This window comes from Mastacembelus armatus, chromosome 7, assembly GCF_900324485.2.
Source record: "Mastacembelus armatus chromosome 7, fMasArm1.2, whole genome shotgun sequence".
NCBI lineage: Eukaryota > Metazoa > Chordata > Actinopteri > Synbranchiformes > Mastacembelidae > Mastacembelus > Mastacembelus armatus.
Genome location: NC_046639.1, coordinates 1,209,941 through 1,227,486, shown reverse-complemented (window position 1 = coordinate 1,227,486; position 17,546 = coordinate 1,209,941). Strand labels below are relative to the sequence as shown.

The following is a 17,546-nucleotide window of genomic DNA, read 5'->3' as shown; positions in this document are numbered from 1 at the left end:
AAGATGTTGTTTTGCTAAGATAAAACACAGCTGTCTGCAGCAGATTTGCAGAAGGAAAATGCATAAATACATAAATAAATAAAAGCGACAGATGTGAAATCCTAAATCCTGATTTTTGACTCGTGCAGGGTAGGCTGCGCCAAAATTGTTTTAAATGGCAGATAATACACAACACACACACTTTCGTACTAAACGTGCACCTACTGGTGAGGTGCATAAACACATAAAAACTGTTTCTGACGTTTGGAAAGCGCAGTTAATCGCGGCGTGAGCACACTGACTGTGTATGTGCGGGTTATCAGCTGACCAAGGGGCGGATACTTTCATTGTGCGCTTTTAAACGCGCGCATCTTTTTGTGACCCAAGCTAGATGCTAACGTAGCTCTAGGTTGGCCCCGACAGAGTCCAGGTCCGCAAAAGAACCGCCGTTCATTGTGGTTAACTAGTCACAACCGGCGGTCGACACCTCCAAAGGGTAAGAACTAGTCTATGCATTGACGTATTTCACGCTGCTGCACGTTTCTTTCTACATTTGCCGCCTGGTGTCAGAGCTAGCCACCGTTAGCTCGATGGAGCGTTAGCCCGCTGGTTAGCTAGCCACTTTAGCAAACACAGCATGTTATCTTTATCCCTATGTGCTCTCCTTCAGCTGTGCTGTAGTCTGAGCTTTAATTGTCTCACTCTCGTGAGCAGCTAAAAGAAGGTGTTTATCTGGTTGGTTAACTAAACCCGTGTAAGTTTATCGTGCGTGTAGCAGGTTGGCTATACATCAATGAATCGGTCCTGTCGCTAATGTCTGGCTAAGCTAACTATCGCAGGCTGAGACTTTACCCGCCTTTAACTTATGTGGCCGCTTCATGTTTAACCTTTTTTTTAAAAAAGTGGTTTGTTTAGTTTTCAGCGAATCTGTGGACTAAGACGTAGTAAGGGCTTTATTTATAATCTCTTCTTGAACGTGTGTTCTTGTGCAGGGAAGTGCCATTGGCCTGCAGCAGCAAACTTTGCCATGGGCAAAAAGTCTCGTGAAGAAGAGTCCTCTTCGTCTGATGAGGAGGAGTATGTTGTGGAGAAGGTGCTGGACAGGAGGGTGGTGAAAGGCAGAGTTGAGTTCTTCCTCAAGTGGAAGGGATACTCTGAGTAAGTTGTGCTGACCTGTACTCTCTCTAATTCACCCATGTCCAAGTTAAACACCACAAATATCTGAAGGTATTTTTGTTTAGCTGGAGGTTTCTGCTCAGAAACAAAATAGGAGCAATTGAAACCAAATGAATGGATTAGTTTACCAACAACAAACTATTTGACAACTAGTTTTGGTAGTTTGTCATTTGATGTTTTTCCAAGCAAGAAATGCCAGAACACTGACCTTGCTCCACCTTCTCCACTGTAAGGATTTTATACTTTAATAGTTGATACTTTAATTTATATTTAATAGAAACTGAATGTCCTTGGATTTTGGACATTTGGTGGAAGTGATGTGATCACATTTTATTGGGCTCTGAGAAATTAAAATGAGCATTTTTACAATTTTATCATAGTATAGACTAGTAGTTAGATAATGAAGGAAATAGTCAAAACTGTAATTTATAATCGAAGTATTTGCAGCCCTAATATCATTAGCCTGGCTGGCAGCAGTCATTGTTAGTATTTTTCATTGGGTGGTCTTTAAGGTCTGTACTGGCACTGACTTGACTGTAATCTTTTTCAGCAAGCACAACACGTGGGAGCCAGAGAAGAATCTGGATTGCCCGGAGCTTATTGCAGAATTCATGAAAACTTACAAGAAAACCAGTAGTGGGACTTCCACACCCAGCAGTGGGGGCAGCAAATCCAGCACAGGCTCCTTGGGGCGCTCCAAAGACTGCAGCAGCTCGAAGAAGAGGAGCTCGGATGATGATGAGGAGGGTGGAAGTAAGCCCAAAAAGAAAAAAGAGGTACATAATATATTGGTGATTTTATTGTTTTTCAAATAGACATTTTAATGCGTTAATTAATTTGAGTTCTCGTCAAGTTCAAGCTTAATGTGATCTATATGATTCAACCAAAATTTAAAAAGTAGATTTGAAGGTCTGTAGTATACGGGACATAACTCAATTGGTAGATAGTTTGCCTGTGTGAGATTTAAACCCCTTTCCCCTTTGTGTACTTCACAGCGGGGAATCGAAAGCAGCTCTCCACTCTTGGGAGAAACAGTGGCTTAGCCCTGGATTAAAAAGCCATTATTTGTATGTTAATTACCACTGAAGACAGAAACTGTTGCACCTACACATTTCTAAGGGTACATTGCTAAAACCTTTATTAGATATGTTTGACATATAGTAAACACTTATTGAATCAGTGAATTTTGTCTGAAAATAAATTTAAAATATTTATATAATTTTGTGAACCTGTTGAACGACTATTAAAAATGAATTAAAAAAAAAAAAAAAAACTTCTGAAACAAATGTTTAACTTTTTAATGCAAGGTGGTAGAATTTTAACTAGAACTAGAGGCACATTGTGTAAATCGTGCATTTACACAATCTACAGTTGACTTCTAACTACAAAATTGTATTTCTTTCCTTTCGCTCTCAGGATGATGTTCTAGTTGCTCGTGGCTTCGAGAGAGGACTTGAGCCAGAGAAGATCATTGGAGCAACTGACTCGTGTGGAGACCTAATGTTTCTTATGAAGTGGTAGGTTTTATACAAATGTACAAAATGTCTTTCTTTAACCTAAATGTCCTAACAATGACAAAGTGGACCCATACTCAATGTTGCATCTGAAAAAAATCGTACTAGTGTTTTACCACCTGCACCAACGCCTTTGTTAGTGCAGGTGTTGCACGCTGCAGCTGCAGTCTGTACCGCTACCGCCTGTAATGGTGTCATTGTTTGAAATGGCTGCTTTCAGTGTGCCAGATTGCTACTGGCAAATTATCCATTAACAGCACTAATCGCCTGGATGTCCATTCATATACAAACAGTATGCTACACCATTAAATTTTATGTCAATACATATTAGCTAAATGGATACATGTAGTACCTCATCCCTCATGTTTGGTCAAGCATCTGTTCAGGGTGTTAGCTGGATCAAACTGAGGTAACATTTGCACCATAATTGAGTGATTTATCTATGAATAAATGTTGGAAAATTTTATAGGAATGTTATACTAGGAAAATAAATGTAAACATAAAGTTGTGCTACTATCACCTGCTGTGTGTGTAACTGTATAGTTGGAAAATAAATGACAATGATCGTGTAACGATGTTTGACTTTAATATTTGTCAAATTTAAAAAAAAAAAAAAAAAAAAAAAGCCCCAAATTGTTAAACCACTTAATAGACTGTGTTAAAGCAGTTCTACCTAAAGCTGATGTTTTTTCCATTACATTGATAGAAATATATCATTATTTTTAAATGACTGTTTAAATTTGACTGGTTTGTTCATGCTGAAATCTAATAGTTATAAAAGTTGTAGTATTTTTGTTTTACTCCATTTGTGATGCAGATAGTTTTTGTTTTTGTCATTTTTCTAGCCTTTTGTGTTGCAAACTATGACACAGTTCTGAACAATTTTAACATCTCTATCTCCTGCAGGAAAGACTCTGATGAGGCTGATCTCGTGCTTGCCAAGGAGGCCAATCATAAGTGCCCACAGATTGTCATAGCTTTCTATGAGGAACGTCTCACCTGGCATGAAGACAGTGACAAGAAGGAGAAGGATGCTGTCAGCGCGTGAGTGTGCCACCTCGGGAGGAAACGGGACCTCCTCCACTGCAGGGACAACCTTAAGTCAGACATTTTTCACACCCAAACCTCCCATTCTTCCTCTTTACCATGTCCAACAACAACACAAAGACAGTGGACACACTCATTATCTCCATCCATATCCCATTGGAGCACATGGCCCAGACTGCTAAGAAAGATCCATCGTAGCCGAGGAGAAGCTGTAGTGGATGTGGACAACATGCTACTGGGGAGGGATTCTGCTGTTCTGTCTTTGTGTTCTTTAGTGTCTCTTCGTCTTAACACGTCATGTTTTTAGTGCTTACGGGATACGGTTATGCGAATAAGGTATTTTGCATCCTTGAGTGCAGATGACTGTCTGTTAAAAGTCAGAACATAGGTTTGAGAGCCAGAGTAGGTACATGCTGTTTTAACCATACGCTTGTCCAAAGGGTGAGTGGACCATCCCCACCCTAAAGTCTTTATAGACGGCGTGTCTCTCTTCTTTAAGAAGCCAGTGAAAGTAAGACCATAGATAGTCTCAACATCCAGGATGCGACCACCCCACGTTTTCTTGACTGCATGACCACACCTTTTTAAAAAATTTTTAATCTCTTGTAGGTTTTTCAGTTTGTCCTGTCTATCCAGATATAACTCTTCAGTGTACAAATCTGCATAGAACACTGGTCAATTATATCTTTTATAATGTAGTGATTATATCTTTTTATTTTATTTTTTTTCTTTTATCTCCTATTTTACAGTTTTAACATGTTTGTGTGTTTTTGTTTTTTTTTTCCCTTTTACTCTTAATTGTTCAAGAAAAATAATAAAATAAATTTTACTCAGTTTTGTACTTTTTTTACACTGTTATGTTTGGACTTGTCTTTTTTGTCAGGTTAGACAATCTTCACTGTATCCAAGCTGACTGAAACCAGCATTCACACCAGTCGATGGGGTCTGCCACCTTGTGGCTAAAAGATGACAGTCATTTAGAGTGTGACCAATTTCTGATTACAACCCTATAGTTTTAATGGTGTTGATCTCATTTGTGATACTTTGATTTTTATTTTTTTATTTTTAATGGAAATGATGCAAGAAGTAAACTTCACTCAGCAATTGGCATATTTGGTCTTCATCATTGTAATGTTCATTTGAAACATTAAAATCAGTTTCTGATCTGATTATGTATATCCTGGGTTTTATTGTGATGAGTGATTTGATTGTTCTTGAAGTATTAAATGTTTTCTGGGATAGTGTAACAAGCAGATCTCAATTACACACATGATTGTATTTCGGTTTGATCTGCTGTGATCCAATATGGATTCATTGGACCAAATGTTTAGTGTTTACACACTAAGATCTGCTGATTTCCTTTTGTTGCCATTATTCAGCATTGTGCAAGAAGATTGTGACAGTTTACATTAACCATGCCCCTTGTTATCAGATTGTTTTGGTGTTTTCATTAAAAAGTATTTTAGTCCTTTCATTGTATTTTGTCTTCGGTTTTTGCTACCCCAGAATTTAAAAAACTTGTGTGAATTACATGTTACAAATATGTGTACAGTAGTGCTCTTTAATAAATCTTTTCAGTGTACACCTTGCTGTCAGTTGGCTGTTATTTTAGCATATGGCTGGAATTTTTGCAGATGATAAATTACTTTAAACCTGCGCCCCAGGATGACATGAATCATACCGAAGAAGGAAGATAAAAGTGTCAGTGAGTAATTTAGTGGGAATTGTTTTGGTTGAACCGAATGACAAATAAATGACACTAAATCTCCGCTTAACATTTCTTAATATTATAATGATTGTCTTCCATGGGGGTGACAGTATCATGAAACCAAAGCTTTTAACGTGGCCCCTGTGGAAGTTCAGACTGTTTCACATCAGTTTTTTTATTTCAAGAGCACCCACTTCTGTCACCCAGCAGGTGGAGACATTGAGCAACGTCTCTGCAAAAGTCAGAACCATTTTTATGCAAGTCATTCACAGTTCAAACAGCTCACCACAGCCACTCGTAAATTAGTCTTTGTGAACAGCCTTTATGGATTATTATGCATCTTTTGGAGGTTTGTGGGTTCATGTCAAGTTTACTGACTAACATCACATCTTTCTCTTAGACTTCAATTGTTCTTCTGAGTCACTTCAGTACTTCTTGATGTCTGCTGGACCCACCGCTTGGCCCAGAGTCCCATGTTGTGTAGGAGGCTCTACTGTGTTCCACTTCACCCAGGTTTATTTTAAATTCTAGCGGTGTTCTCAAGGTTTCTAGAGATACCAGATGCTGTTTTTCCAGATGGAAATTTGTCTGATGCACAACATAGAGAATATTTCAAATAGCTTGTATTTAATGTTTTTGCAAAATTATTTTTGCAGGCCTTCATTTTGCCTTAATTACCTAAGATATATATAGATATACACAGTGAACCATGTGTTTCTGCTGGAAACACATGGTTCATGCATGGTTGGCATGTGCAGGCCCTGGGCCACCACAGCACCCTGCTTCAATTTAATGTAATGCTGAAGCCATAAAAAATAAATTAAAATGCAGTCAGCGTATGCACCACGTAGCCTGAATTACAAATCTAATACAGTGGATATGCATGTAATGCTATAACAGGAACAGGTTTCTCAATTTAAAACCAGTTTGAAGAAAAATAACAATGAGGAGGCGAGTACACCAAACAAGTTCCAGTAAAGTGTGAGACCTACTCTGTCATAATCTGGTCTCCATGATAAAAATGAGACAATATGGATTGTTTATTTGAATAAAGAAAATTGATTTTTTACTAAGAATAGTATCTGTTGTTTGGAATTATGGCAATATCAGTAATAAACCGAAGTGAAGGTTGGAGTTTAATCCTTATTCTTCACTCACCACCCTCTTTTTCTTTCTTGCTGCCTTTTATAGTGACTGTTTCTCACACACACATACACACAAAGTGCTGCTCAGCTACGTCTAAAGTGATGGAATTTTCCTAGCAAAAAGGCTTTTACACTCCAAATGGAATGCAAAGGTCACTAGTAAATTTCCAGCCCCTGGGACCATTAAGCTGGGCAAAGGCAGCGAGCAGCAGGCTGTTTTATGGAGCCTGGAGCTGTCTGCTGACAAACCCAGGCCAGTAGGTTTGGTTGGGAAAGCCACAGTGGCACTCGTGGGAGCGCTGCCTGTGATGTGTGTGGCAAATACAGATGTAGAAGCAGTTCTTTTACATGGTCAACAGGCATTGCAGAGTGAAGCTTCATCGAAGCTAAAAATTTAAACGAGGAAAATCTGCTTTAAGCTGTTTTTCTAGAAAACGTGTATGTGTTACAGGGAGCCTTGTTTAGTTAAGCATCAGCTTTTCAGGGTCAAAGTCATAGATTTTCTGTTTTCTGTAACTTGCACTAGTTTTAATTAGAAAACAAATTTTTTGACCCAGGTTTGCCCTTTTTGGTATATATATTTTTTTATTTATTTATTTATCTATTCAAAGTACCCCGTCTGTACTTCAACCACACTCCCTACTGTACCAGTATGTTCCAGTGCAAATGAGTTCCACGGGGTATTGCCCACGGCAGAGGTGGGTCGTCTTGCAACACATTACAAATAATGAGTGTCGGGGGAGCTACTGTGCAGCTGTGGTGAGGACAGAGACTGCTGCAGTGGGCCTCATCAGCGTTACACAGCTTGTTCAAGGATACAACTGAAACAACAAACAAATAAATGTGCACTCGTACAGATAACACACAGCACAATACGCTGCTAGCTCATATATGAAAAAGATTCATAGGCTTCAGTTTCTGCTGCAGAGAAACTGTGGAAATGTTTTGGTCCGATGTTGTAAGTCATGAGTATCACAGAAGCCGCTGACTTTAATGTGGCCTTTCTTGTGCTGTGATCATGTAGGCACAGCTGCCCAACAGCTGTCTCCATTTCCTTGTTGCGACCAGATAAAAAGGTCTGCGGCGATGATTGGCGCATCATCTCTCAGCTCAGTGCGCTGATCTATGTGAAGGTGATTGCTATGTGATGCTCTAATTTGGGTGGCTATCACACTTAATGTGCAGTAAAGCACCATAGACAAAGCTTCTTCGTTCTAAATACCCCCCTGTACTGCGCCAAGGCTCCCACCGCCAACCCTGCTGGCTGTGTTTCCCCTTCCCCCCCCCCCCCCCCCCCCCCACCTCGCCCCACACTCCTCCCTTCATCTCCTCTCCCCACCAGGGGAAAGAGTTATGGCTGCCATAAAAGGCAGGTAATGCATTGTTAACTAATTCTGTCTGCTCAGAGCTGATATATCCTCTGCTCTAAATCTCTGTGCTTCCAATAAAATGCAAATGCTAATGCTTGCCCTCCATGAGCTGATATCATTTTTAACAGGCCAGAGGTAAATGCTAGAGAGGGGTGGGGTGGGCCAGAGGCAGCCTTAGACACGGTGGGGCTCGTAGCCTTCATGGGACATTCTGTCAGAAAGGAGACCTTGTGCTTGTGTGAAGTGTGCACATATGGCTGGAGGTATGCACATCAGACTGCAGCAGTACATTTTAATAAGCTAGGGCTGCATGGGTATGAGTACTAGTAGTTAACCTGTGATAGTTAAAAGCAAGTGCGGTATCTGTTATTGAGAAGCCGGCACTAGAAGCGTTTTAGTCAGTACTCACTCACCATCAAATAACAGAAGCCTCTGGATTTGCCTGTGGATCTAATGCATCATATTTCCATGTTAATAGTAGTGTCATACTTCGTGTAACCTTGGGCTTCTAAATATTGATCCACTTCTACATTTTCAATTATCCTGTGCCGTTTTTCTGCCATCTGGTAAGGACCAGTGATTTGTGTTCCTTCATATCTGGAGGCTTGTCCTGTAATTAGACCATAAATTAATTTACAGAGAACAGAGAGAGCAGAAAAGATTGAAGGCATTAAGTAAGTCTTCGTTGGTTGGAGACAGAAAATCATAGGAAACCACAGCACAGTGTTTTATTCACTAGAATAAGATAATTGGATTGCAAATTCCAGCTCCATAACTTTTCTGTTCCCGCATGTGTCACTTGTTTTTCTTTCAAGTATTTAAAACCATGCTATGGCTAATGATTGCTTGTAAGTCAGCTCTTCAATAAATGGCTAGAAATCATCCACTGACATAATTACACCTAATTACTTGGAGTGCAGCAGCAAAATGATTAGGAAAAATGGGGCATATTAGTGTCAAAATGTGTGTGAAACTTTGTAGTGAAATGTACTGTGAATCCATCAGTGGTCTTAAAATGACCCCCCAAGCAGGCGGAAAACAATGTTGTGCTTTGAACCTAGCTGTTATTTACAGCACAGCTTAAGTGGAGGTCCTAAAAAACCAAAATGCATCTTGATTGATTTTAAATTGGGAGTATATGCTCTCCTGCAAGATTAGCTCATTGTCCCCTGCTGCTAAATTACACATAGTGATTGGGGCTGTCGCTGCACAGTGTCTGAACACTACAACTGCAGCTCTCTTTGCCATGTGGAAATTCACATTAGACAAGCCTAAGTTACTCGCCTCAAGCAATTAAGAGAAAAATGATGCAACGGAATGGGGGTTCTCGTGTGGTGCAAAATGCAAAATCAGCAGGGTCTGGGTTTAAAACACTGTACACGCACGACAAAATGGACCAAAGTGAAACGGGGCGAAGTGGCGGTAAGACCAGCACAGTCGTCTGTCTGTAGGGTGAAAGCTGAATCAGTGTACCTGCTCTACGTGATGCCTTGGGCGTTGTTAAGCAAGGCCACAGCTGCCGGCATATTCTGATCATATCATGTGGGGCTCGAGAGGCAAGGTCAGCCAAAGCAGAGCCCACCTGCTCCCACATTCTCCATCACACACCCCGCTCAGCGCTGGCCTCCCGGAGGAAACACGCCTGACTGCCACGCTGCTGCTGCAGACAGCATTTGTCCCTGAATTTATGATGGTGACTTTTTGGCGGCCTTTCGCGTTAAAAGTCATCTTGAGTTTCCCAGTCTGGCTGTATGTGTGATGAGAGTTAATCCATTAACATTCAGGGCAGACACGAACAGAGGATGGCTTTCTGCCAGTCCGGAGCCCCAGTAGTCTTTGACCCACTGCTGACCACCACATTCTCCTAGCCTCTGCTCCCAGCCATAGCCAGCCTCCACATAACACTGCGCCATAAACTCTCTAATGTTACACTGCATATGAATCTGAAGTATTATACGCCTGAGGTCTAATATTCAAGGCTTAGGACTGAATGAGAAAACTCCAGCCGTGACAGCCTCATATTGGCAGAGAAGGGGAAGAAAATCTGTCTGTCAACTGTAGAAGTCTACACATCTTACATTTGGACCTTTTTGCATTTCAGTCAGATCAACATCAAGTTTCAGGCCTTTCTATTTCCATCATGGATTAGTGCTCAGATCAGAGTTCAGGTCAAAAAATCCCTGGGATTTTCTGTGGCAGTATTTATTTCAGCAGAAGTTCGTATTAACGGATCCACAAGGAACAGTTCTGGCTGACTTGTCCAGGCCTAGAATAGAGAGCTTGGTGTGCTCCTGCACTGATTATAATTTTAGGGCCTTATAAACCCTTGATAAATACTTTATAAAGCCATGTTGCATAACAAATCAAACAGGTTTTATAATTCAATATTATAACCACTATCCTTGTAAGAGCCTTGTCATCTCTGGAGGCCCACAGGATATATACCTTAAACACACATTAAAGTGCTCCCAGTCTAGTCCATTACACTGATTAGCAGTAAACACATTCGTAATAAAACTTAGTGAAATAAAGGACGATGGTCAGTGCACTGATTCATGGTTGAAATAGATCGTGTCCTAGGTGTCGTACTTCTGAGGGCGCAGGAGTGATACAGGGCTGTTCTTTGCAGGATCTGTAACACATAAGAGCCAATTTATCCAAACAGCTCATGTCTAAACATTGAGTCCTTCATCTCAACTGCTGGCCAGAAATAAACCCGAGCAAAGCAGTGTGGCAGGGGCCCAGTAAACGTGAGGGAATCTGGGAAGCAGAGCAGACCAAACAGATGTCTTTCCACCACAGAGACACCTCCTACTTGTATCCCCTTGCTCTGCTGTCTATCCCACTTTATCTCACCATCCATTAGTCTGAGTCTCTCTCTCTCTCTCTCTCTCTCTCTATCATAGCTCTCCTTCTGATTTCACTGCACTTGTGTTGCCCTAGTTTGAAATCTGTTCTCCATGAACTGAACTACACATTACATAAGCATTATTGGAACATTTAATGATCCGTTTTATCACAGCATTTCTTTATTTTTTATCACCAGGCAGCGGTTATTAGAGGAAGAAGAGCAGGAAGAAGAAAAAGAAGAAGAAAGGGTGGATCATATGTTTCCACTTTTGACCTCTCTCTGTGGCATGTACACACCTGGTTCAGTTTAGATTGCTGTTTCTGTGGAATAGCTGAAGGCAAACTAGCTAGTGGTTTCATCTGGGGAGAGCAGGTCTAAGTGTTTACACCACGGACTCACTCTCAGAGGTTCTTCTAGGTGTGTTTTTCAATTTGTCGTCGTGTTGGAACCTGAAGAAAATGCTTTCAGCTTTAGGCGACATCACCAAGCTGGTTAAAAAGTAAAGTTTTCCATTATATGTTAACACAGTTTCAGAGCACGCTGCACGTCAACGGGCCAAGAAAAGAACCTTTAGTACTTTTTGTTAGCGAGGCTGCATTACGTCAAAATGACTTCTTTAAAGGCACATTTTAACTCCAACTATGTGAAAATGTGTGTCAGATGTGTTTCCTTGATGATGGGAAGGACAAAGCACGGGCACCTCGGACTCAGAGCTTCTCATCTGTTTCCTATTGGAGGAAGTGATTCTGGCAGGAAGGCAGGGGCAGCAGATGAAGGCAGGCTGGGGCAGAATAACGGTAAAAAGAGAGTAAAAGGGCAGAGAAACAGGAAATGACTGTGTGACCCACTGGGCCTACTTACTACATTGCCAGAAGCCCCAGGCCACGGCCAACCTTCTGGGCCAGCAATTTCCATTACCTGCTGCTTCTGGTTCCTCAACATAAATCCAGGTGTTCCTGAATAAAGCTCTCTCTCTTTCCCCAGGAACCACAGGGTGCCAGGGGGGAGGCTGCAGGCTGGAGGGGCTGTGCTGCTGCAACAGTCAAGCTCTGCCTCCTTGTGAGAACATGCCCTGGAAAACACTGCTCCAAATAAGGCGATGCTAAAAGAGGCAAAAACCTGGGGATTTCCATCTACCCCCTGCTGGGGCAGAGCCATACTCCTTCATGTTATTAATTCTGTCTTCTAATTAAAAGAACTTGGACCATTCAATATAAAGTTGATGCATCTTTTTATTAGGCTGCTTTCCTGCCTGCCTTGTATTAATATAACCCTAGTCCACTGGGAGGGAGAGGCTCAGCCCTTCCCAGCTCCTCACTGCCCCCTGGCATGCTGAGCGGGCGCTGCAGCCGCTGAGCTGATAAACCCTAGAAATCATTCCAGACTCCAGCCAGAGCTCTTTACAGTACCTTCAGCGCTCCCTGGTGATGGATTAATGCACTGTTGTTGTCATTTTATTGCCATTTTATTGCCCTGGTGCAATTTACCAGGCTTTATGTTCCTCCGCTGTCCGGCAGAGCAACGCGCAAGCGCATGAGACCGGCATTCCTAGACAAAAGGCTGCCGCTCACCCGATCACTGCGCATGTGCACCACCCTGGCTCCACTCCACACAAGATGCACACGCGCGCGCGCGCGCTCACACACACGCACATGCACACACACACACACACACACACACACACACACACGCACACACATAATCTAAATCAAAAGCACGATTCATTCAAACACAAATGGGGTACTATACAAGCGAGCAGATGAAAGCATCAGTAGTGAATCTTTCAGCTGCTTGATGGACTTCACATCCACCGCTGCTGTTTTACACTCTCACCACCTGAGGGCAACATCACTCAGCCGGACTGCAGCTGCAGGCTGCAGCAACAGTTCCTGCTCTCCACTCAGCACTGTATTTATTTGTTTGTGCTGTCTAGATGTGTTATGTGCTCCATAATTATAACATTTAAACTGGAGAGAGTGCGCTCTCTCTGCGTCTGTATGCAGATATAAGGGTTGTTATGATTTCCTTCCTTTGCCATAAATCCCACTTAAGGCTTTTTCTTTTTCAGACGCAACAGTTTAGAGAAAGATCAGCTTTGTTTTTGTGCTAGAATAGTCCAATTTATATTAAGCCTGAGGATTTAATTTCCTTAACATTTAGATATTAGCCATTTCAGTCCAACACTTAAAACACAGCGAAGCACATTTGATGTCATATGTTACAGTTAAACAGCTTTAAAGTAAACACCCACACACCCATGCCACACACAGCTGCTGGTCTGAGCTCGTTGTCGTAACATGTGGAAAAGTTTTCTAACATCTCTTGCCAAATTCATTTCTCTCATGCTGTGGGAAAATCACACTAACACCTACACCCAACTCCTTCGCCTGGAAAAAAACAAAACAAAAAAAAACAACAACCCTCGTGGTTCCTGTGCTATTTACTTCTCTTTATGAGAATATAAAACACTAGTGTCTAATTTGAAACACTAATTATAGATTTTGTTGGTTATTTTAGACATTAGAAAATAACAAATAAATCAAAACAGGGCCTAACTATGTGAGCGTGAGCCTGGAAGGAAGCGACCACCAGAGGGAGCACAGATTCTGTCAAATCCAAAAAGGAGGTACATGACAATTAAAAAAGATTAGGTACCTGACACTGAAAAACATTAAAGATACACCATTGTTCTTACACATGCTAGAAAGAATTAGATTATCACAGATACGTATCAGCTGCTATTAAATTATTTCAACATCAAAGAAGCTCAGTTCTCTCCTCCTTGCCTACCCCTGCCTTGAAATTTATTGTATGTCTCGTGTTGTCCTTTTGCTGTAAGGGCGTATGTGGATGTGCCTGTGTGTATATTTCTTTCACTTTTTCAGTGTAAAGTACAATCTTTACAAGGACCTGTAACCTCAGAGTTTCTAACGCCCTGAGAGCTGCTGATCCATCACTCTTAATGGAAGAGGATAAGTTTCAGCCAGTGAAAGAGAGAACAGACAAAGGCCGGACGATTTATGGCAGACGGAGAAGTGGAACTCCTGATCCACTTGATCTGAGCTGGGCTGCGGCTAGGTTAGGCTGGGATTTGCCCCAGGACAGGGTCGTTCACGTGCACGCCCGACCCACCCAGCCACACACGTGCACGCATGTTAGTCCAGGCCCAGAAAGCTTCAGCTCCCAAAATCCAAACCTTTCTTTTAAGCTTTTGAAGTTCCCCTGCCCTCTTCTTCTGGAATAACTTTTGTGCGTCCATCTTTTCCAGTGAGTGGCTGCTCTGGGTGGTGAAATATTGAGTGGAGACCTGTTACATGTTAGCTTAGAAGATAGCCCAGGTGTAAATTACGTGGGAGTCTCTAGCCAGCCTTATTTATGAGAGGTCTGTCAGGTGTTTAGGTGTTGGAGTGAGACGTGTAGCTTAAACCGTTCACTTCACTGTAAATCAGGTCATACGAGCCGTGTCTGTTTGGGCAGTTTATGTTTACATGTCTTTGCATACTTTTCTTTTCTTTTTCTGGAGCACCAGGTGAGGCCAGGTTGTGACCGTGCAAAGGCATAGATGATAATCTTTTGCTGTGAATGTGAGGGCGTGTGCACGTGTGTGCAGGTATGTTTTGTCTGGAGGCCATCACTGTGGGTGCAGATGGGCTGAAGCACCAGCTATAGTTAGAGTTATTATGCTGTCTGACTAACAGAGATGCTTTTTATAGATCCCCTCAATACCTACACCTGTCATCACCATTCTACATTATGATCAAATGTGAAACCTACTCAAGAGTTTTCCTCTTTCTTTTGTGATGCCCCTGTCTGTCTTTATCCCAGACATATCGCATAGTGGTGCAGAGCTGAGAATGTAGCCCATCTGAGGACATCAGGTATCACTCAGCTGGTAGTTAGACCTGTCACAGCATGATGGATACTGGCTGCCAGACATTGAAACTGCAGCAAGCAGGTTGCATAGACACTGCATTTGTTACCGTTATCCCCCCACAAGGTGCCGCCAATAGTGTGAGATGGTTTCTCCCCTTCTGTTCGCCCTATTGTCCGCTCTCTGGCTCGGCCTTGTCTCGGCACAACAATGGCATGAGAATCGGCTGGAGCGCTTTGTTCACCCTAAGTGGGAAAGCTTCGGCCCTTAAATGCGACCACAGGGAAAAAGGGAGTGGAAGAGAGATGGAATGACTTAAAGGTTGAAAGGGGTTAAGAACATGAGACAGAAACCTCCAGAGGGAGAGCGAGAGAAGGGGTGGGAAGAAGGAGAATGAGGGAGAGGAAGAAGGACAGAGGATGATGTGCTGGAGGCAGGTACATCTGCATTCTCTCCAAACACAGCATAGTCCTGTCTGAGGTATCTCTATCCCAGCAGCACTCACTGGCAGATTTATGACCTCTCTTTGTGCATGTGTGTCTATATGTGTGTGTGTGTGTGTGTGAAGGAGAAGGAGGGATAAATTGCAAGCGAGAGACACAGGGTACAAGAGAAAGACTGTGTGTGAGCAGAGGCGAAGGGCAGCAAGCAAATAGCACCCATGTTGCATTCCATCGATATCACAATCCCTCCCCCCAGTTCCCAGTCTCTGCCATATTTCATCCTTCCTCTTTCCCTTTATCCGTCCCTTCTTTCCTCTCCTCTCCAGCTCTGTCTCATCACCCTGCTCTTTACTTGGCGCTCTTGGCCCTTCCATTGCTCTGCTGGGTCCCAGGCTGTAAAGCCCTCTCAGGGGGAAGGGTGTAAATCTGTCTCCCCGTCTCAGGAGATTTCCTGGAGCTCAGCAGACTCAACAAAGCCCAGGCAGTGTGGAGGACCAAATGTTTTATGCACACACACACACACACACACACACACACACACACACACACGGTTGTTTTCATTCCTTCGTGGGGACTTTACATTGGTTTACTGGAGACTTACCCTAACCTTAACCATAACCACTACTTGCCTAAACCTCACCCTAAGTTTAGCCCAACCCGAACTTTAAACACAGCTGTCATTCTACAACTCAGTGATTTATGTGGTGAGGACCCACATCTGGTCCCTTCAGTGTGAGTAATACACGACACACATACAACACACACACACACACACAAATATACAGAGCCAGAGAAATGATATGCAGCACATCCTACATACACCAACATGTGTTAAAACTCACTTACACACACTTGACCTTGTTTGGAAACTCCTATAAAAACAAAGCATATTTGCCTTTTTCTTGTCCAGCCTAGTGCCTGGGACACCAGTGTGTGTGTGTGTGTGTTTGTGTGTGTGTGTGTGTGTGTGTGTGTGTTCACAGGACACCCTACCCCCTAACATTTTGTCCGGAGGAGCTGCCCACATGAGCTTGTTGTCTCTCCTTATTTTCTCTCTTCCTCCTTCTTCTTTTCTCTCCACTTCCCTCTCTGCTTTATTGCACTTGATTCTAAGCGCGTCCATTCCTGAGATGGCTCAGATAGCAGCTGAAGCTAAATTGCCCGTCATAAAGCATCTGCAATAGCAATGGAGCTCTCAGGGTGGGACTGCTGCAAGGGGGTATAAGGCGGTTAGGGCTCACTATGAAAATACAAGGTCCTCTTTTTAATCTTTAAATGTGGAATATGAACTCTGGTTCAACATCTACAAATCAAAAGGCCCTTCCTTAAACATTAAACGATTCTGTTGCATGATCGATTTCCTGAGTGCCTCCTAAATCAGTTTTATGCATATAATTTTCAGGAACATTTGGCTATTTGAGTGTGTGGGTTTTGGAGAAAAGTGACTGAAAATCAAAAGTAAAATGATCTAATGGTATTTCGGGACGCCAAAACGCTTCTGCATGATACTACTAATTACTCACACAAGACAGGCTAGTTAGAGTGAGATGCTGTGATTTATGGGGGGGTCATATATTTGGCTGTACTATGTTCCTGTCAAATGGTTGACAGATAGATGACTGCTGGACTGTAATTGGCCTTCCTGTTTGTATCTCTTCTCATGTTAACAACAAAGGCACTTCCCAGGTTTGACTGTAGGGGGTGCACTTTTGAGAATGTGGCCTTGTGCTCTTATGACAACAACATATTTTATACAGGAAGAAGAAACAAAGGAGAAAGGACGGATGTGGACGTAATGGTCAAATGGGAAAGACACAAGAGAGGTCATTGGAGTGCAAGGTGGGTAAGGCTAACTCACAGAGAGAGAGAGAGAGAGAGAGAGAGAGAGAGTGAGGGAAAGCAGGTCTGATCAGTTATGTTCCTGCAGGGCTTTCTATTGACTGATCTCTAAAATGGGGAATCTGTGTGTGGTATTTGTATCAAAAATGCCTCATTATCCAACCAACATAATCCCTCGAGCTGCCAAATTAATCTCAACAAAGATTCGTTGCAGTCAACACAGTACCGTGGCCAAAAGATAGAGAGATAGAGACGTACAGCTGCAGCATATTCAAGTGGGAAAATCCCGTTCTGCTTCACACTGCTTTTGTCTACAATCTGTTTTATTAAAGCTGTAATATTATTGCTCTGGAACTGACTGCGAAGAAGAGAAATTCCAACGGACCACAGAAGCAAGACAGGGCCAGCAGCCGGCTTGGCAGGAGCCCTGGTGTGATCATCAGCTATGGGAGGAGTGCCGCCCCTCACTCCTGCCTCCCAGCTAGCCTTGCCCTGTGACAGATGAGCCCAATGACAGTAGGACGCAACAACCTGCAATTGAACATTCCCCTGCGATCTGTCAATGTCCCTGATGGTGTTTCACTCAGGAAAACACACAGGGAC

General features: G+C 42.6%; 1 protein-coding gene across 1 annotated transcript; it reads left to right on the top strand.

Moving 5' to 3' along the window:
• Nucleotides 1–206: 206 nt before the first annotated feature.
• On the top strand, nt 207–5,190 carry cbx5 (chromobox homolog 5 (HP1 alpha homolog, Drosophila)). The gene is made up of 5 exons (XM_026331659.1): nt 207–475; nt 972–1,137; nt 1,706–1,931; nt 2,572–2,672; nt 3,576–5,190. The coding sequence occupies exons 2-5, from the start codon at nt 1,007–1,009 to the stop codon at nt 3,715–3,717; spliced, it is 600 nt and encodes a 199-aa protein (XP_026187444.1). The 5' UTR covers nt 207–475; nt 972–1,006; the 3' UTR covers nt 3,718–5,190.
• The last annotated feature ends 12,356 nt before the right edge of the window (nt 5,191–17,546 follow it).

Bases quoted from the DNA above. Each gene is read 5' to 3' on its own strand.
- cbx5 (XM_026331659.1), top strand. From the start codon at position 1,007: ATGGGCAAAAAGTCTCGTGAAGAAGAGTCCTCTTCGTCTGATGAGGAG. The intron at 1,138-1,705 runs GTAAGTTGTGCT...AATCTTTTTCAG, and splicing joins AAGTGGAAGGGATACTCTGA to CAAGCACAACACGTGGGAGC. The intron at 1,932-2,571 runs GTACATAATATA...TTTCGCTCTCAG, and splicing joins AGCCCAAAAAGAAAAAAGAG to GATGATGTTCTAGTTGCTCG.